The 22,110-nt window shown below is 38.4% G+C and overlaps 1 protein-coding gene across 1 annotated transcript in view; it reads left to right on the forward strand.

The window, feature by feature from the left end:
- Window positions 1-22,110, forward strand: part of ush2a (Usher syndrome 2A (autosomal recessive, mild)) — a gene marked incomplete at its 5' end in the record, with an annotated part of 183,421 nt that overhangs the window by 34,898 nt on the left and 126,413 nt on the right. Inside the window, 8 exons of the mRNA XM_079458478.1 lie at window positions 391-554; window positions 1,732-1,890; window positions 2,206-2,703; window positions 3,529-3,804; window positions 4,827-4,996; window positions 6,978-7,122; window positions 12,828-13,058; window positions 19,360-19,490. Of these exons, the coding sequence (XP_079314604.1) occupies window positions 391-554; window positions 1,732-1,890; window positions 2,206-2,703; window positions 3,529-3,804; window positions 4,827-4,996; window positions 6,978-7,122; window positions 12,828-13,058; window positions 19,360-19,490 (1,774 nt within the window). The remainder of the gene's footprint in view (window positions 1-390; window positions 555-1,731; window positions 1,891-2,205; window positions 2,704-3,528; window positions 3,805-4,826; window positions 4,997-6,977; window positions 7,123-12,827; window positions 13,059-19,359; window positions 19,491-22,110) is intronic.

The raw sequence follows: 22,110 nt of genomic DNA on the forward strand, positions 1-22,110 counted from the left end.
AAACGCCCCTTTCGTTGACAGAACAAATTTTCAGCTCATTAAGAGTCTGTGGCTTTTATCAGCTGCTTTCGAGGGTGTCAGGCGCTTAGCCCCCACATCACCCGCAACTGGCCCCTGAAGGCCTTTCCTATATCCCCTATACACCCCTCTCACAAGTGTCACTGACAGGTGAATCTGAGAATGTCTCCATTTAGATTGAGTGTCTCCATTAGTGCATGCACAAACTAAAACACACACACATTCATTTTCTGCAACTTTTTCTTGGTTGGGGTTACAAAACCAGACCTGTTACTTTTGGTTAATTTCCTGATTTCATGTCCTTTACAGATACAGACAATGTCAAGAGACGTGATACTTTTTTTGTGTCTCCTGTGATCTCTGTGTGTCTAGGTGTGAGCCGTGCGGATGTGATCCCGTGGGGGGATTCAATGGCTCTTGCCACCCCCAGACGGGGCAGTGCCTCTGCAAGCCGTATGTGACCGGGGAGAAATGTGACGGCTGTGTGGAGGGAGCCAGTCACATGGATCCAAACAACTACCTGGGCTGCAGTAAAGGTCTGGATATGACCCATATACTGTATCATTGTTCAAACATTAAACATTAAAGGAACAGTTCACCCTAATCCAAATCTGTATCAATGTCTTTGTTCTGATGAACACAGAGAAAGATGTTTTGAACAATACTTGAATATTTTAAAGAATGCTCATTTTTCTTTTGTTACAAGCATTCATCCAAATACCTTCATCAGAACAATACAATTCGTTCAGATTTATACAATTCGTTCAGACAACTAAAGTGTGAGTAAATAATGACAGGAATTCTATTTTTGGGTGAACTGTCTCTTTAATACCTTGTTATGTTTTCCAACAGTCAATGAATTGCAAAAGTAGATTTAGTAGTAAAAAAAAGCTAAATGTCATTGATCTTGAAGGTGATTTGCTGGTCTGGGGTATGGCTTTTGGCTTTTTAAAGGGATGTCCTAGCCCAACTTCTCGTTTTAGTAGAAAATGCATTAACACCGGAAAGAAAACTGTGCTCATCAACCCTTTCATGGGGTCTTAAAAATACTTCATTTTACACTGTGGTAACCTACTGGAGATACTGAAGAGGTTATAAATCCCTTTGGCTCAACATTCCATTTGGCACGGAAAACAGAAAAAGCCCTCTTTTAAATCACATTACAGAGTTTCTTTATTGTATCATTTGAATGCAGATTTCCTCAATATAGTCTGATTGCTTAATGCAGGAGATACGTATGTAAGGGTCAGCCCTTAACTGTCAATCAAATGATGTGGTATTTAAACTGAATTTTATTACATATTTTATTCAGTATAGTTACCCACGCGCTGACACTGAAATGTAATCACGTTTCATCCTAATGTTCTTGCTCAACAGTTGTATGTGATATTGATCTTTTTCACAAGCATATGCTGTCTTAAGTTCTGCTATTTAAACATTCAGCATGTTTATGGTAAGTTGACCTGTTTATGGCTTCACACGTGCAGTTAACCTCACAGAGACTCTGTTGCCTTAATGTACTTCGCCTATACAGTGTTTTTATTAAGTTAGAAATTTTTACACTTTACAAATGTTTGTTGCTTTACTTCATTCACGGTCCATTTTTCCAATTCACTCGAAGGTGCTTTAACCTTGTGTCTTCCTGCTCAGCTCTGTCTGTTTTATGGAGCAGATTTATTACTAGTATGAACATACACTTTCGCTCATGTTTAGATCCCAGGCAGCAGCCTTCTCCGCTCGGCCGACCCTTAAACTCCACAGCCATAGAGTTGAGCTGGAGTGCCCCCGATTCACCCAACAGCAACGCCCTCATGTACACGGTACTCCGGGATTCAGAGGTTGTGCATATCAGCTACAGTCAGTTTCCGTTCGGTCAGTCAACCGTGATGTTTCGAGCATGTGTGCTGTTGACATGATTTTGTCTGTGTGATGTTATTTTGTTTTAGAATTGTTTGTAATTTTGTTTTAAAGTAATCTATTGTTATAGTTTTGATGATTCAAGTAGCATTTTTTCTCAGTCTAAGGAATGTCAAAATTGGTCATTTTAAACCAAATTTTGTTTGCCATAATAGTGCAGTAGACCAATATTCTTATATTTACACTTTGTCCCAAAACACATGCTTGACTAGCATTATTGTTATTAACAGCATAATATATTTCATAATTTTTGTCTTCTCTCTGATACAGGCATTATGTTTCACACAGATTCTGACTTGTCACCATACACCACATACTCTTACCAGCTCATCACAAGCAATATTCGATCCAACACCAGCAGCGCCACGGTCAGCTTGCGCACCCTCTCTGCCGTACCAGAGCGCGAGGAGCTCCAACTCTTCCTGACAGGTCGAGCGAGGCCCACCAGCGCCTCCTTCAACTGGACTGAACCTCTGAACACCACAGGTCCCGTGGAAAGCTACACGCTGAGCTCTATACAAGATCTGACCGGAGAAGAGAGAATCCACTACACAGGACTTCAAACAGAGGCTTCTGCTGAGGAGCTGCATCCCTTCACTCGATACAACTTCAGTCTGCAGGCGTGCACTAATGGTGGTTGTTCTCGCAGCGAGAGTCTGATCCTGCTTACCGCTCAAATACCCCCCCAGCAACAGCCTGCACCCAGAATCACAACCTTGGGGCCCACACAACTCAAAGTGTACTGGGAACCTCCAGCGTTGCCTAATGGTATTTACACTGTAAACCTTTTTGGCTGTTTCTATTATTTTGGGGTCACGTTTGGTGTTTACAATCGGCTGATTTGCCAAGATGGAACGAATATCTGATTTTATAAATGTATCTTTCACCTGACAGTTTATTTGAGTTTCACCCATTAGTGTTTCCATCCCTGAGAGTCGCGAGATTGTTTTACATTTGAATTATTTAGTTTAGCAGCGATTCTTAAATGCACATGGCGGGGCTGAAACGGTCCTCTGCGCTTCCTTTTCAGCTGTCTCCAGCTACATCATTACAATAATGAGAAATACTATTACAGAGATGCCATTTGATGTGAGCTGGGATGAAAATTAATTCCTTACGAACTTTAATCTACAACCAAGAGGCTTGATTAAGGCTCAGGCCATGCTTCATTTCGCAATATAAACTGATGGGAGTACTCGGCAGAAAGAAACATTTCACATTTAAAACATTTGATTGCCGCATAAAATTATGCATCGTCGCGCCATTGAAAGCATGGCAAAATAGACCTCTGTATATCAATGGCTTTAATGCCAGTTATCATGCTTTTTCCCAAATTAGCTCATTAACATGGACCATTATAAAGTGCCCTCAGAGAATTCTCTCAATGAATTTCCTCTCCGTTTAATTGTGTCTATCTGATTCCCTCCATCTTCCTCTCTTTTCGACATAATTTCATGCAGAAGCTGTAATTGTGCATTGTCCACGGCCAACTTTACATCTCAATATCATCCCACTCTTTTTGAGGCTTAATATGGGATCGTAGAAGTATTATTGGCGTATATGTTTCATGCGTGTCTTATTATATCTCTCCAGGTATAATTATCAGGTATGAGCTCTTCATGCAGCTGCTAAATGAATCGCCTGGAAATCAACCAACCAATCCGGAGCAAAGGGTTTTCCTAAGTAGCGGGTGGCTGGACCCAAGGCCATTGATCAGTTCAGCCCATAAGAATGCTCTGACTCCACCTGAGAATAGTGCGGTGGTGTGGAATCTCGAACCCTTTTCTACATACCGCTTCCGAGTGCTCACGGTTAACATGGCAGGCAGTGTCATGTCAGAGTGGGCCGTGGGGCGTACAGCAGAAGGAGGTAAGTTTATAATGTTGGTCTACAGTAGCAAACAAACCTACTTATAGGTACAGTTTAACCAAAAAAAAAAAAATACATCATCTGCCATCATTTACTCACCCTTGTTGTTCCAAGTCTGGAACATCTTGAGGGTAAATAAATGATGAAGGAATTTGGGTGAATTGTTTCTTCAAATAGTACGACACAATTTTAGTTTTTACCAATTCATAAAGTAACAGGATATTTTAGCTATAACATTATTTGAAACTCTGTTTTGATATTTTAAAGGCCCTTGTTGGTAAAGCTGATAATAAGATCACATTAGCCAGGAAACTCCTTTTATTTCCTTTTATTTTATAAGAGTTTATGAATCAAATTATACTCAGAACTCAGAACATTTAGCAGTAAAGAGGTATTGTGTTTCATAGGACGCAAACAGTCCATCCCTCAGAGAAAACTGTATCTTCGGTCTTTATTTAGATAGGGACCCCTGAGGAATGATTTTGAGTGGATGCTTATTAAGCAGAGAGAGGATATGTGGCTTGAGTTACAGCACGGAATGACGGAAGCAGGGAATTAGCATAAACATGTGAAGGGATTGTTTGTGCGGGTGCATTTTCACCACAAGTGCTTCACAGGAAGAAGCTGGCGCAGTCTCAAATAGTAGACAGTTGAAGATCTATTTAGTGTTTCTGTCAACTTGCTCTCTGTAGTTTGACATTTATACAATACTTTTTGTCTGGTTTTTGGGCTTGTTATTTGACGAGTATGTGGGTTTTTTTCTGTCAGCCATTGTTTTAGGAGGGCAACCCAAAAAAGCGCTGATCCAACACTGGTCCAGAAGCACTTCCTGGTTCAGTTTTTTAACACTACTCAAACATTCGAACAAAACAAAACCAACAGAACATTTATAACCAAAATATAATGTTAAACAAGTATTTGTAAGAGGTCTAAATAGTGTCTATAGTAATTTAGCTTCTAAAGTAAATGTATTTTGTCTTGGTAAAGTTTTTTTCACACTATGTTATTAAACTTTTCCATAGTGCCAGAGTTCATGACTCCCCCTCAAGTGACCCCCGTGTCCTCATCCTCTCTAAGAGTGAGCTGGGAGATGGCACACGACAAAGACGTCAGGGGTGAAGTGACCGAGTACAGAATCAACCTTCAACTGGATCAAGCGTACAACCCATATGCGCCTCCTATAATAACACAGGTATCCAGAGCAGAACAAAAAAAAAGATGAGTTAAATGGACTACTCCAGCGTTATGTATGTGACATTTTCAGTCAAAACTTGAAATAGCAATTCTCAAAGATTGTATTTGCTGTATTAACAATTATATTTTACTAAACCGCTGATGATAGAATCCAGACATCAGAAAAATATATTTTTGTATTTAAAAAAGGGAAAATAAACATTAAGAGACAGTATACAGTAACTATGCTTTAAAAACACACCAAAATTATTTAAAAACTATAAAAAGATTTTACATGGGTATTTAAACAACCAAATATTAATATCTCAGTATATGGTGAAACCCTTTTTAAGGTTGACAATTGTATTGAATTGCCCAAACAGGCTGTGACTGTGTATTGCACAAATGTGAGGTTATATTTGGCTAGTTTTGTTTGCTTTAGTTTTATAAACTTTAATTAATACGTTTTACTGAGTTAAACATATGCCATATGTTTAACATATGCAATTCTATGTATTCATTGGCACATTCAGATGTACTAGAGTAACTCACTGCATTGTCAGGCTAAGGCCTGGTGGAGTTACTTCTTTGAGCACCATTCAAATGATTTTTTTCCCCTAGTAACCTTTATTTTTGTCCAGTTTCTGATTTCCAAAGCTTGTGGCTTGTGTCCCTGTATGCATGTGGCGTGGACCGAACTGTCCAGAAAGGTCTCCTCTATTACTCATGTGAATCTTTGTGTTCCTTTATTCTCGTTCAGGTAGAAAACCTTTAAAGGTTAAACTAACGCCATCTCCCGAATGTTAGTCCATATTTAAACCACTGCTTTCCATATCAGGATCACCTTTACTGTCTTCATGGCAAATGTTTCAAGGATATTTTTATCAACAATCATCTTTTTAATTTGGTTTCATTATTTTACACCAGAAGCGGCGCGATGCAACACACGGCTTGTTCGAATGGGATACGCATCCAGTGTCCAAGCACAATAAACGTGTAAACTACAGAATACAAGTCTAATTGTTAGTCGGTGGAATAAAAACAAGTATGAGCCGCAACAGCATATGACTTTGTGTGACCCTCCTTATGACCCAAAGTTTGAAACCCTTTGATTTAAATGACCATACTGCCAGTTAGTGTAGTGGATTGATACATTTGGGCATTAGATTGCGGCTTCGCACATTCATTTTGCCAATAAATTATATCCATTCTTGGATTTAGTTTGCAATTAGTTTTTTTTCTCTATGAGTCCTAATAAATGCAACTTGAACTATTTATAAAATGCCACTACCTCACATAACGCAGTGAAGCAGTCCCTGTATAGAGGGAATAATTGATTGTCCAACAATCAATATCCATTAATTCAGCACCATGGACAGCAACTGGTAAAGTTGGAGGTAAGAAAGGAAGCTTCTAAGGTGTAGTTCGGGAGACAGGCCTAGAAAATGTATATATGTAGTTAAGTGGTACCTTTAGAGTCTTCATAGAGCGCTAAGAGACAACATTACACCCGTGCTGGAATCTGTGGGTGCAAATAATGGAAATATTGAGAAAATTGCATTTAAAGTTGTCCATCAGAGGCGCAGTAGCAGACGGTTTCTAATGGGAACTGATAAGGTTGTCTGTGTTTAGCTTGGCTGCCTAGCTATGCGTGCAACCATTTTACGTCACCGAAAAAGAACATGGCGGCCTCCTTCGGTTAAAATGAGTATTACATTTAGGTTATTTTTAAGAATAAAAAATATTCTACTGTTTCTAAAGACAAATTCTAGTATTGTAAGGCTATTACAACGCATTAAGCCATATACACTGGGTTCCCTTTAAGCATAAACATATGTTCTAACTGCTAACCCACAGCTCTGGCTATGCTGCCTTTGCTCTCTTGGCCAAAAAACTTGCAAAACTGTTGAAAAAAAGAGATTCTCATCTTGAGTGTGTCATAGATTTGTATGCTATGAGTTACTTTGCTTATTTACGTCTATTTATTTATTGTTTGACAGGTGTTATACACTGGCTCAGCGCAGGAGCGGGGTTACACTGTATCAGGACTTAAGCCCTATGAGCAGTACAGCTTTACTGTGACTGTGTGCAACAGACAGGGTTGTGTAAGCAGCTTGCCTGGGTCAGGTCGAACTCTACCCTCTGGTGAGTACCACATCTACATAGGCACTGTGTTTTTATTCATTTAGCAGATGCTTTTATCTAGCAGCTTTCAAATGAGAGAACATTTTATATTTTTTTATAACAAGAGAAAAATAAACATCAAGAAAGAAACAGAAACAAGTTTTTTTCTAAATAAATAGTTATTTTTTTCTTAGTAGACAGTTAGTGCGGGAAAGTTTTTCAAGCAATTTGGTGCCTTAATGTGACGGAGTCACTAGGCGTTGCTCAAGACAAGCAATATGGAGAAATTAGTAGCATCAAGAGGTAAGGTTGCGAATTGCAACCAACAGCTTACTCCAGCCTTCCCTTTCAAAGCACAACAGGGGCTCTCACAGGACAAAGATATGGTCACGTTTTCTCTTCTTTTCTGATGGAGATAATGTATTTACAAAATGCACTCTGCTGAGCAGTTTGTCGGTTTCTACTGTAGAAACAACATGATGAATTCCATCCAAGGGGAAAATAGAAATAGCTCATTCTAAAGTAATAAAAACATAACACTTCATTATGTAAGAGTAGTCCGTTTCATGAATGGAAACAAAACGCATGCAACGCATGCAAAAGATCTCCATTTATAATTTCATCAAACAACAAAGGACGGGCCCAAAACACTCTGATATTAAAGGAATTGTGTTTTCCTTATATGAGTTGTTAAGATAAAGAAAAAAGTAGCATACAATAATTTAGTTGTTAAAAATGTTCATTAAAAACGTAAACGTTACGCTTTGTGTTGAAAGAGAGTGTATGTATAAGCAATAAAATCAATAATCATTATATCATAAAAAAATAAATAGCAATTGATTGTGCATGTAGTTTTAGTGTTTCCTGCCTACCAAATTAAGGGTTTGTGGCACCAGTGCCACCTCTCTGAAATGTTAGTCTATAGCCCAGCACTGTGTGAGTAAATCACATACAATGTCAAGCAAAACCTCACAGTTTATATGCTTGCACTATACGATCACTGAGCTGCAACTTGTCTGCCTAAACTGTGCAATTTTTGGGCGACAAAAATGTCTAAATTGTGAGCTAATGAGTAAAGTTATACAAGTTCTCTAGTTGTTCCTGTTCCTGTTGTTGTTGTTGTTTATGGATACATTTTACAATTTGGTGAGGCTTGTGTTTAAACTAAGAAAAAACTATTTTCCAGTGGGGCAAGAACAATACATTTTTATGAAAATATATTTTAGTCAACATTTAAATGATTATGTTACACACTGCTGATTATTCTTCAGTACTAACCCCTAATGACAAAAACATCAACACAAATTATTATTTCTTTCCAGTACAAAATCCAACCTAAGATTATTACTCTAAAATAGAAATGCTTTTAATACTGATTTGACTTCACAGCCCACATCACTAAGTATGCTGCTCATTGTTCTCTAAGAACCAATCCCTGAACTTTGACTCTCATCATTTCGCAAATAATAAATCCACATACAATATGCACATGCGTGTGGGCGCGAACACTCAACATCCAATTACCTGCGCAAACTACGATATATGTTTCCATCCAAGAGAGAAGAACCCAATAGGTGTTAATTCTTATGTTAATATTAATGAACTGCTTTTAATGGAAAGTGTCTGTCATTACTCACCGTCAGATTGGTGAATACGTCACCCTCGGTGAGGGCCGGACCGGACCACCTTTAATTGTGTACGTAAACCCTTTGGCAAAGTGGAGCACATACAGTATGGTCTGGCCTGCTCTCAATTGAGTGGAAAGTCTTTTATCTCAAAGGAATACAAACTGATGCTATTTTAGATTCACTCTCAGGTTATCTCTATATTATTTTCATACTTTAAAATTGATGGATTTTGAATAGTCAAGCAGTCCTAGGAAATGTGCTTTGTTCTTTGTTCGCAATTTATGAAAGTGTGTCATCAAGAGCGCTAGTTTATTTTTTTCTCAGACCGTCTCTCTCTCTCTCTCTCTCGCGCATTTGGTGTCATTTTTTAGGCACATTCCACCGATTGGACCATTGTACTAAAGTATTTATATCTGTCAAAGCCCATATTAAATGTCAGGAAGTACACATTTACTTCATGACAATCACCAGTCATCATTTCCCCTTCAGTTCTCTCATTTTCTCTTTTATTTCGCCTTTAGTTTCCCTCTGTGCTCACGTGACGTGCTAATGAGTCAAACCAACCCCTCAGTCTGGATTCTACAGTCCACTTCTTACTACTTCATTTGCGGCCCAAGCCCAGAAATTCATTGTGCGGCAGTAAAAACAATTTACTGTTAATTACAAGGAGAAAAATGTGCCGTATCGCTCTGGCCGATTGCTGTGAATCACCGCGCAATCCTGGAGATTTATAAGGAATATGTAAGTAGGATGAATTAGCAGGGTTTAATAACAGAGGCACAAATCATGCAGCCTTCAAGGGGCTTTAATTGATACAGTGGAATGTGATGGGCATGAATCAGTCAGGCGTACAGCTCCGCTCTAACATATGGTCATCTCAATATGCCGCAGACGATGTCATCGGCTCTTCCATATGGCATGAGGCGTTTAACGCTTTGCCTCTGTTTATATTGTTATTGCTAAAAAATGTTACTCAGCGTGTGATAGCAATTGTTATTTTTTTATTGCTTTTAACAACATGTTTTTAGCTGTAACTCATGCTAACATTGCATGTTTTCTGTATGTGTGTGTTGTGTCATTTCATTGAGAGTGTATTTCTTGTTTTTGTTTTGCTTGGTTGGTTGCTTTTTATGCACTCTCCAAACTTAAGAATACAATTGAGCAAAGTAGATAAAAGTAATCAAAAGTTACATTTACCCGAAAATGAAAGTTTTTTCATCATTTATTCATTTACTCTTATTTATTCATAACCTGAATAACTGAATGACATAACACAAACACAAAATAAGATTAGTGGGAGCCAGTATTATTTGGCTACCAATTGTCTTTAAAATATCTTCTTTTGTGTTCTGCAGAAGAAAGTGATTCAGGATTGGAGTGACGGGTAAATCAGTAAATTATGAAAATCTATTTCGATGTACATTAATAACTTTGGCCCCCATTGCCTTGCATTGTATAAACAAAACCACTAAGACATTTCTCAAAATATCTTCTGTTGTGTTCCACAAAAGAAAGAATCATAAACAGTTTTTTTGAACAAGGGTAAATAAATGATGGCAGAATTTTTATTTTTGGGTGAAGTATCATTTTATGTCAGTAAAAAAATCTCTATGTTGCAATTTGTAATAAAAATACATAGATGTAAGGAAATGCAAGATTATTTTGCGTAATATCAGGTCTTTGTTATCAGATTCTTAGTTTTACTCCTAGTTTTATAAAAGACGTTTTGTACGGCCTTATTCATCAAAGTTCTGCACACAACAAGCTACTTTTAACGTCTTTTCACACCTCCTGTATGACTGAACAAACAGCACGCTGACTGACTCAACACAACCTGTTGTCTGGTCCACTTAAGACTATGTCTCCCTCAAGCCTTGTTTTCTCCACTCCTCTGCCAGGATTTAATGTTGATGATTGCAATTTATTTGAGTCTTACCTCCATTTTATGACTGTCTGTATACACAATGCACATCACTATTACATCAATGCACTATTAGACAGAATTACCATCTGTTCAAAGCGCGAAGTCAACATCTGCTTTCTCTGAGTGAAATGACATCAAATTGCTTTAAATATCGCACCGCCGAAATGAACGGAAAGATGCCTAAGTTATTCATATTTTTACAACAGAATAGTTAAACTGTGTAGATGAGTGTCTGTCATCTCTACAGAGCACAGCTGTGGAAATAAACCCAGCTATTTGTTTTTAATCATTTGGATTTTATGTCCTACATTTGCCTTTTAATGGACATTCTTTAAGGCAAGATTAAATTGTTTTTGATTTATCATCACCGGAATGCACAGAAGTGTCAATTTCCATTGAACAGACCAGCAAGATCTCAGCAGGAACAATATTTGATAGTTTGCGGTCTGGGATTTGGTTGTATATAATCAATGAAAATTGCATCAATCAACAAGGCGGAATTGGAGAAAAGATCAAACAGGATTGTACATAAACAGCATGAGTCAAAATCATTGCGATTTTACAAGGCAACACAATATCCACAACTTAAAGGCATAGTCCCCCCAAAAAAGATCTGTCATAATTTGTTCATCCCGGTGTTGTTCAAAAATATATATTTTGAGAAATGTCTGAGTGGTTTGTGTCCGTTCAAGAGAAGTCAATGGGGGCCAATGTTGTTTCGTTACCAACATTCTTCATCTTTATTTGAGTTCTGTAGAAGAAGGAGTTTTAAAGGAATAGTTCACCTTCAACATGAAAAATTCTATCATCATTTACTCACCAATGACAAGAGGGAATGTTAAAAATGTCAGAATTTTCATTTTAAAGGTGTTGTGTCACAGCTGTTAATACATTTAGTATGTATCACAACAGGAATGCTGCATTGGCCAATCAGAATCCCTATTGTTTTATAAAATATGTACAATATTATCCAAATTGTTTCTTTTTTAGCTGCTATATCGCATCTTTCCATGTCAAGCCAGCATCCATCATTCCAAAAACCAGGCAATGCTTTAGTTTGCCCCGCGTTTCTCTTTTCCACATAAAAGGTATCATAATTCTCTTTTGAGCACACGCACATGCCCCCTCTGATGAGGACATAAGCCTGTAGCATTTTAAAAAGGAACTACGCTGCCATTATTGATCTTGTTGAAATGTGAACAGCTAATCAAGAGTTGATGGTAATGTTTTATGTACATTACATCCATAAAGACAAGCAGAACAAGCGGACCCTGCATGTACACATCGCATCGACTCGAAATACACCGTGCATATATCCCCCTCCTCCGCCCCAGAAGGTTAGACAATTATGCATAAATCAATACTTTTCCTGTTAGAGAAATAAGTATGATACTCCTCGGAAAACATCAGGGCTTATAAAAACGGCAAACACTCAGGGTGGGCTGTAATTGGCGCTAGACATGTCCGTCTTTGACTATTATTATGATGATGGCAATATTAACCTTTTTGCCGAGCCTGTGAACCATGTCAAAACATTAAATGCGCTGATGTGAAGCACCGCAAGACGTGATCCTGTAAAGTTTTAATGTTGGATACTAAGGAATTTGTTTTGTTCAATTGTTTTGCTGCATACATCATTTTCTCTCCTGTTCTTACAGTTGCGAATTAACACGTTTTGACCATCTAATGATTGCTTCCTTTCTAATGCTTAAGTGTACATAATGCCACGTCAGTCACACTTGACTCACACTTCACTTTTACCGCCGTATGTTTTAAGGCAAAAACGATAAACGTCCAGCGAGACTTCACACAAATCCTATTAAATCAGCGGGGGGATTTGAAATGATATCAGAGTTTCAATTATATAGACTCAAGTGCTATTGATTGAGTGTAATTTATGACTCGCGCGCCATGATGGGCCTTGGAAGACAACACGCTCGATCCCTACGGAGGGTTTTTATTAGCGCTGTCGGTGTGGACGGCCCGACAGCCAGAGTGGGCTAAATGCACAGAGGATGTGTCAGGCCGAGGTAATTTACCTCCTCTGTACCTACGTGAGAGCCCCATTAGATCATTACAGCTGCATGTATGAAACCGAGCCAGGCCTATAAACGCACATCTCTTTTTTTCATTCCACATATCTCTTCATCCTTTTCTCTTACCTGTTACAACAGCTCCCGCAGGTCTGAAGGCCCCAGCGTTAAAGCCATTGAATATGACTGCTATGAAGATTTCCTGGGATGCCCCGGCCGAGCTGAATGGGCCTCCGCCTGTTTATCACATGGAGCGGACGGATGTGTCTTTTTCTGATGCCCAGGGTCGGGTTATAAGGGGGAGACGCTTTACAGGGAGCGGATTCTTCAGATTTCCAAGTTCAACACTCCCGGTCAACACTGACTTCACAGGTATGGGTCACGTCAGTGCTGTATGTTGTTCAAACTGTACAGGTTAGGGATTAAAGTCTTGTTAGTTGTTAAGAGCAACAACATTTTTTGGGATTTCCCTTTAGTTAGTTAAAGGGACAGTTCACCCTTAAAATGAAAAATCTGTCATCATTTACTCACCCTCTTGTCATTTTCAACTGGTATTACTTTCTTCTGCAGAACACAATTGCCCCATTGACTTGCATTGGTTTTGTGTCTATACAAAAGAAGTGAATGGGTACGCCCAACGTTCGGTGACCAGTATTCTTCAACATATCTATTTTTTGTGTTCTGAAGAAGAAAGAAAGTCATGTAGTTTTGAAATGACAAGAGGCTGAGTAAATTATGACAGAATTTAAATTTTTGGATGAACTATCACTTTAAGAGGTCAGATACTGGAAAGTTCCTGTAGTTCAGCTGGTATACTATGGCACTGACCATGGCAATGTCATGAATTCAATACCTCAGGAATGTCACTTAAAACATGGAACAAAATATCTAAGATTTGTCTAAAATATTCAAAACTAGTTTTTGTTGAAGTCAAAAAAGTATTTCCTCAGCTTTACAAATGCTGAATGGCCATACTATTGCACTATGGCATACTAATGGCCATACTATGGCACTGACCATGGCAATGTCATGAATTCAATACGTCAGGAATGTCACTTAAAACATGAAACAAAATATCTCAGATTTGTCTAAAATATTCAAAACTAGTTTTTGTTGAAGTCAAAACTGTATTTCCTCAGCTTTACAAATGCTCAAACGGGCCAATCCCACCCTTAACTCCGCCCCAAACACTCTTTATTCATCTCTCACTCAGTTCCTCACTCCTTCGCATCCAGACGTATTAATGACTTCCATGATTAAACAAAGGGCAATTATACTTTTGTTTACAAACATAATTGGGGAATTGAGTTTCAAATGAATACAGGTTCCGGTTCATCTACTAATGCAAAAATCCTTCAGCCTGCCATTTGTTTAGATTACTTGCAATTTAATTGCGTTAAATACTCAGAAGGCGTCGCTTTAACTTATCAGATTGGTCAGTGTGATGTGACAGCGGAGGAAAACATCAGATGACCTCTTCACTGAGTGAAGAGGATATTTGGAAGTTATTTAGGCATAATGTTTAATTTTACACATGACTCTTGTCTGTCATTTTGCAGACTAGACAGATTAAGTGCCACGTTGAGTCATCATTTTATTTGATGCAAAATCTGTGTTTCTTAAAGGTATATTTCACTCACAAATTTTAATCCTATCATCATTTACTTACAGTAGGCCTACCTTCTTGTCATTTTAAACCTTTATGACTTCCAGAAGCAGAACACAAAAGAAGGTATTTTGAAGAATGTTGGTAACCGAACAAGCGGTAGCCATCGACTTGCATTGGTTTTGTGTCCATACAATAGAAGTGAATGGGTGACACCGTTGTTCGATTACCAATATTTCTCAAAATAACTTTTTATTTGTGTTCTGCAGAAAAATGTCGTACAGGCTTGAAATGATAACATTTACATTTTGGGGTGAACTATCCCTTTAAATGAAAGCTGTTGAGAACCGTCCATTTCAACCGGGCCCTCTAGACTCCAGCAGGTTCCCTATGAGAGAATTGCAGCTGAACTAATTTCCACCTTATTATTCCCCAGCCTCCCTCTCCATAGCCCACAAATGGACATGAAACCATGTCATGTCGCCGGCCCTTTTTTGTTGGACACATGCTCTGAGATATCAGGGAAATCTGACTTTATTTATATTAAAACGAGGCAATTAGTAGATCCTCCCTTAGAAGTCGGGGACGTTAAATTGCCTCCTTAAGGATCGTGCATATAAATGGGTGACCCTTCGTGACCTTGCAATTTCAGGAAATGAATGGCCATTTCCTCCTCTAACTCTATTAACATTTAGCACTGCAATTTCCAGTTTTTTTTCCTTAAATAATGACAAACGGATAAATCTTTATAAATCAAGCCCTGAGTTGAGTTCAGCTCACTCCCTAATTGATCAATGGCTGCAGTCAAAGTGGTGAGCTCGTCCTTGGGCCTGCTGGGATTATAAATGGCCAGCAAGTAATGAAGGGACCCGAAGAATAAACCAGGACAACACCCCTTTTAGCAGACTTGATTTGCACACCTTTGTTTCCTCTTGGTTTTATTACAAACATGAGATTCTAAACTGATGAAGTCAGACGTAATCATGTTGTGGTGATCTTTGTGAGAAACCGACTTTTAAAAAATAAGATGATTGTTTTATCGAGCTGCGGAGAAATCGTCCTGCTCGATGGTTGAAATGAGGCATAATGACACAAAAAGCAATGAACAAATAGCATGCTCAGGGACAAATACTTTGTGTATTATTGAAATTTAGCCAAAGCAATAAATTAAGCAAAATCAATAGTCATCTAATCTTGTGCTCAAAATAACTTTGTTAAAGGATACAAATCGTAAAAAATCTAAGAAAAACTAGATTCAAATGTAGTGCGGTTGAGGTGAATTGATTCGAGTTTGATCCTCATTGATATCAAGTTGCACTGTTGTTCTTTTACTCCGTTTTTATGTTTTAAAGCGCTTACTGACAAATCCGTTTTTTCAGTTTTGTTTTGTTGTATTTGTAATTCATGTACGTATTTCTTGTCCTTATATTATGTTTAAAATGAATTTCCTGTTCTTATCATTTTATCATATTTGCATGGAATGGCAGTGAATAAATGTACAATTTGCTTCGAAATGGGAGGCAGTTATACATGAGAATAAAGCAATTTTCAAAGACTACATGCTATTGTAGCAGAGAATGTTAAATGATACAAATGATTTTCCTTAATTAATTTGATTGATTGTTAAACGGCCGCAGTCAGTGGAAAGTAGAGGGAAACTTTGTACAGACATCATTAGTTTTTCTCCATTTAAAGATTAATCATGAAAAGCTCTGGCTCTTTAATTCTGTAATTTGTATATTTAATGGGGTGCTGCAGAATCTATGACAGTAATTAGCATTTCCTGAAAACTCATTAATACGCAACAACTTGATTAATGCCGCAATAATACCAACATGACTGAAGTTATTCAGGTTATGTAGTGAGCAGATTAAATCCAAATAGCCCTGTTTGTTTTACTTATGGCTGATATGATGTTTTTTGGCAAAGAAAAATATTTTTGAGTAAACTGCCATTCATTCTTATTATCCACAAACTACTAAATATTTCCTTGTCACCTATCCTCCGAACTGTTTCAGGTGTCACACCATATATAAAAAAGTTAAAATGGTGTAAATCTTTTAAATAAATACAGGCTCCATTTAAGGTCAAATAAGTCATTTTTGGAGGATCTATTGACAGAACTGCAATATAATGTAAATAACTGTTAGGGGTGGGAATCGATTGGTCTCTCACGATTCGATTCAGAATCGATTTTTAACGTACTAATTTGCATACAGAAATCGTCATTACGTCGCATTTGCGCTCCGAGTCCGACTAGTGTTGGCAAATTGGCACTTTTGCTTTTAGTCTTTGAACCGATATATTTTAATATGACTGAGTGCCCAATAAAGCCATTCTCATTGACATTTTGTCAGAGGTTAAAACAAGTGTATAATAGTAAATAAACGAGAATCATTAGTGCCACATGTTAAACGGCAGTCACTTTCACGAATTAACACATTCTCTGACAAAATCATCAGACACATAACATAGGGGATTTTGGCAATATTACTGTATTGTCTTGTGCAGCGCGTGTGAGCTGGCTTATAAACTGTGGATATTTACATAAGTATGATCATGTTCTTAAGTCTAAACAATGACAGATTTTGGGAAATGCTATATTGCACTCATTGACAATTCAGCTGCAGTATGGTCAATTGGACGCGCTATTTATCCATGCGGCACACTGCACAGAGTAGAAAGACCATCCTGAAATATATATTGTTTATATTCAAGTTTAGTACAACGGGGCTGAATGGTTTTCTCTTTATCTGATGCTCGTGTATGCTCCACGTGAGGTGTGCACTCTCCAACTGGACAACGTTTTTGTCAATATGTAAATGCTGTGTTTTTTTGTTTGTTAAATACACGTGGCATGTAAAAACGTGACAACATCTAAGTCCTGTGTCAACCACCGTAGTGCTTCGAAAAGGAAGGGTTGTAGTGAACCTTTGCTTGCAATCCGCAACCTCACAGCTAGATGGCGCTAAATTGTATATACTGGACCTTCAAATGCTTTTATATTTATATATTTGTTTCTGCTAGCCTCTGTCCATATTTGGCATGTGCATTACCCAAAGCAGCATTGTTGTAAAGTGCTGATACAGTCCCCGTGTAAAAGTGCTTCACATCTTTCCCATGTCTTAGCACTAGTTTTGAGACCCACAGAGGTGAATCTCATTCCTCATCAGCCCACTCAGACCAGCCCTGCGCCTGAGAGACCTCTGACCGCAGCTTTTCTGGACAGGGCTGTCAGTGCGTACGGCCCCACGCCGCTCCAAGGGGATCTCAAATCCCACAGATGTCCCTTTAGCCTCCACGTTCCCTCTCCTGTAATGGACCGGCCGTTCTGATGGATGTGAAGCGCTTGTCAAAAAATAGCTGATCACCCCAGAGAGCTCTGCTCTGCTGAACCTACAACTTCTGATCCAGGTTCTCCCCCACCGTCGGAGGCTAGGTGGAGGTTTATAGTGGTCAACACGAGAGAGGAGCTCGGTTTCTGTTTATCACAACACCTTGTTTAAGTGGCGCTGTAAGACACCAGATTGTACATTAGGTTTATTTCATATGTAATCAGTTGAAAATGGAAAGACTTGGAATTTAATCAGATCTAACTATGTACAGGACATTTGTGTGAAAATCTAGGGTAAATTCTTTATTAATGCTATTCACTGACGAAAATGTGGTTATATTACAGAGTATTTCTATATCAATAAAGAATTGTAAGCACACTTGTGGCCCTCATGAGTAGCATTGGTATATTTGTAGCAATAGCTAGCGATACATTGTATGGGACAAAATGATAGACTTTTCTTTCATGCCAAAAATCATTAGGATATTAACTAAAGATCATGTTTCATTAAGATATTTGGAAATTTCCCACCATAAATATATCAAAACTTCATTTCTGTGAGTACATGCTGCAAAAATGGCCGGAAACACGCCTACAAAAATCGTCTGCTCCTGCCTGCTTACTCAAAGATTGGTATCTAAGTAAAGCTTAGAATTTCCGCTTTCAGGTTCATCTACTCTCCACAATCTCCACATTACAGTGGTAAGCCAATAGAGCATAAAAACCAAACCTGTTTCTTCTAAGCAACAACCTGCTATAGCGCCTCTGATTAACAACTAATAAGGCGATTTCCTCAATATTTCGTTTTTTGCACCAATTCCAATTCCAGATTTTCAAATTGTTGTTTCTTGACCAAGCATTCTATCCTAACAAACCATACATCAATTGAAAGTTAATTTATTCCGCTTTTAGATGATGTATAAATCTTAATAAAAAATAAATATCCATAAGACCATAAGGTTTTGTGGTCCATTTGAAATCCTTTGTTCATAACATGATTTCTTTTTTTGCTTTGAAAATCCTCTACCAATTCATCTTTCCACACAGTTTGCTTTCTATATAAAATAAATCAAAACTGCTAAATAAAAACATTCAATTGGAACAACATGCTGTACACTCATGTACACAGGGATTCAGTCCTGTAGGGTTTGTATTTAGAAGGTATAATCCCTGTATCAATTGTATAAATCTGAAGCCTGAAAAAACATCTTGCTGCTCTACATGAGGTCAACCAGATTTACAACCACTTCAATTCACTGGAGATTTAATGATAGATTAAGTGGAATCTTTTTAATCTGAGGTGTCTCTATTTAAGTGGGTTTGTAGTCACAGCCTTCAACATATTAATGAGTCAGTATTAAAGAGGGATATCACTTCAAAGGTGTTTTTTACATCTGATTTTAGCTCAGTTTGTGGAAAGGTTCACTCAGAACAGTTGCCGTGGATATTTTTAAGCAGGTTTCTGTTAGATTTGAGTCCTTGGAGGGTAGAGCCGCCAGGGCACTGTGAATCTTATCAGACAGTCCTCACAGGCAACACAAAGTGTGTGGTTGCAAAGCAAACTATATATATTTTTTTTCTGGTCCTTATAAATGTATTTAAAAATAAACCAAATGACTCTTTTAAAGCCTGTTCTCATGTGTTGAGCAGTGTTCAAGTTGGCTGTTTGATTAGTTGAATGGACTGGCAGTCGATCAGACTTACCGTACAGAACGTGTTGACACTCTCTCCAGGCCTGCAGCTGAGTTTCCGGACGCAGGCGGAGGAGGGACTGATCCTGTATGCTGTTTCACCCGGAGAGCAGGAGGAATATGTCGCTCTGCAAATTCACAAAGGCCGTCCGTACTTCCTCTTCGACCCTCAGGTACGTCAAAAACAGTGTGACACAAACATCCTTCAAAGCTTGAATCCACCAAATGTTAAATATCCAAACTTTGCAATCACCAACTTTGTTTGTAATGAAGGATATTTGTACATTTATATATGTACTACTTGGCCTTGTACTCTGTCTCCTCTCCACCAATAAGCTGGTGTGTGGTGGGCTTTCTGGCACAATTTGGCTGCCGTCTCATCATCTAGCTGGATGCAGCACATTGGTGGTGGTTGAGGAGATTCCCCCTTCCACGTAAAGCGCTTTGAGTACCCAGAAAGGGCTATATAAATGTAACAAATTATTATTGTTATTATTTAAAGAAGTGAACGAAAGAGAGTTGGAGACCAATTAACTTGTTACCCGCAGATATCAGGTGGCAATAGCAATAGCATGCTAATTACGCCACACTGCGGCACTTGCATGCAGGGTTGCGTCTATTGCCCTGATGATGAAAGCAATGATGAAAGATGATTTCACATTAGCGTCCAGGAGACCACCGAGAATCTCTCCCCACCAATAACCGCAGTTGCCGAATATGGCCAGTTTTGCATTTGTATACACATTTTGTCTGGGTAGTTTGATAATTATAACTAAAAGTGGTGTCATGCCCAATTAATGTCCCCTGATAGCGTGCCCATTAGTTCCCCCATTAACGAATTCAACAATTCTAATGGGATTAGCACCATGGGATGCTAATTGAGCGTGACACAGGAAACCGGTATGCTTCCCCACACACTCTTTCTAATGATGAAATTAATGAGCATTTTATGAAACACTGTCTCATGAAAGCATATTTAGTTCCTGTAAAGGCTGTCACAAACGATGCAGATGTATTCCAATGTCTCCGTATTTGAGATAAGCGAGTGATGAGTGCTTTCCAGTGTTTCGACCGAGGCCCATGGGCATGATTAGTTGTATTAGTACCATGGACAGCACCCATTTCATCTTAAACAAACTCAAGGGCTATTAACCAAGAGTGAGTTGCACGCTGTGTTAATGACATGCGCTCTGTCACTAAAACCTATAGCTGAAGCTTACACACAACTGTTGTGGAACAAATCTTTAATTGACTGATTGGAGTATTAGTACGTAAAATCGTTTCAGTGTGCCTGCTGTTTTCCATTGGCCATTAATTTAATAATTGGCCATTAAATGGTCTTCCGTATTTTCAGAATTATGTAGCAAATTTTTTTCTATGTTTGTGTTGTTTTAAATTGTAAGTGCGATCGCTCTTTCCTCAAGTGTACTTGAGAAAATGCCTTGAAACAAGAGCTAATTGATTATTCATTAGGGTAATTAGCAATTAATATATGCGAGTAGGTGATTTGTGGTGTAAATATCCTCTAGCTTTGCTCCACTGTTTTTTTTAATTGATGAATGCTGTGACTGAACATTTGGGGTTTAGTCATTAGGACTGCCTAGCTTAGATGTTTAGGAATGGTTTAACCAATAATAAAAAGCCCTCATTATTTGATTAACCGCATGTGTTTCGAAACCTGCAAGGGTATGCCTTTCTCTGCAGTCCACAAATGCAGAGATTTATGGTATAAAGCCTTCGTTTTTATAAATGAACGGTAACCACAAGCTATTCAACAATATTTTTAGTTACCAACATTCTTCATAATATCTTAATTTGTGTTCTGCAGAAGAGAGAAAGTCATACAGGTTTGAAATGACAAGCGGGTGTCCCAACATTTTTCATTTTTGGATGAATTAACACAAGACTTTAATACAAAAGACAAAACAATAACCCACGAGGCGGTGAAACAAGAACAAGGGTATGCACATGACAGGAAAAAAGAGACACTGACTAACTACACTACACTAGACCGGACTAATACTAAGACAACACTAGAATTAAATACAAAATAACTAAACTGGACTCACTTAACAGGACACAGGAACTTACCCACACGAATCAAAATGAACCAGCACAGGACAGACGACGCAGGGGCATTAAATAAGGGGACAAATCAAGAGGGACAGCTCAGGGCATGCGGTACAAACGAGGACACGAGAGGGCGGGAACCGGAGAGAGGAAATGGCAAGCCATAAGGGCCAAAATGCCTCTCTCCACATAAAACATGAGGTTCTGCAATGATCCTGCCACTAAACCAAGAGAAACGTGTCAAGATGCGGCAGAATCATGACAGAATACATGTACATTGTGAGGTTCTTGACAGTTTTGTTCCTTACTAAACAAATATTTTTTTCAACCAATATACACACACTCTTTTAAAAACACTTTTACATCAAATAAAATTAAAAATAACCGTTGGTTGGACTGGCCATTAAAATGACTTGTTGAACCGCTGGCAGATGATTTCATTCCGAGAGGCTTTAAGGTGTTGTGACAGAATTGATTTCTTATTGTAAAGAAGCCCCATTGAATACTTTCAAAGGGCTGAGGGATAAGAATGCAGTGTTGTGTCTGTTCTGTCTTCTCCTAAAGCTGTTTTTTTCTCTCTCCTTCTCTCTCTCCTGCCCTCTGCAGTAAGCATATCACAGGGCCGACTTCCCTCAGCATCCACACACATATTGATTTGATCATTAAATCTTCATCACAAAGAGGAGATGCGATACTTTGTGTCTCGGCGCTTTCACTGCAGAG

This window comes from Barbatula barbatula, assembly GCF_947034865.1.
Source record: "Barbatula barbatula genome assembly, chromosome: 6".
In the NCBI taxonomy this organism is placed as follows: domain Eukaryota; kingdom Metazoa; phylum Chordata; class Actinopteri; order Cypriniformes; family Nemacheilidae; genus Barbatula; species Barbatula barbatula.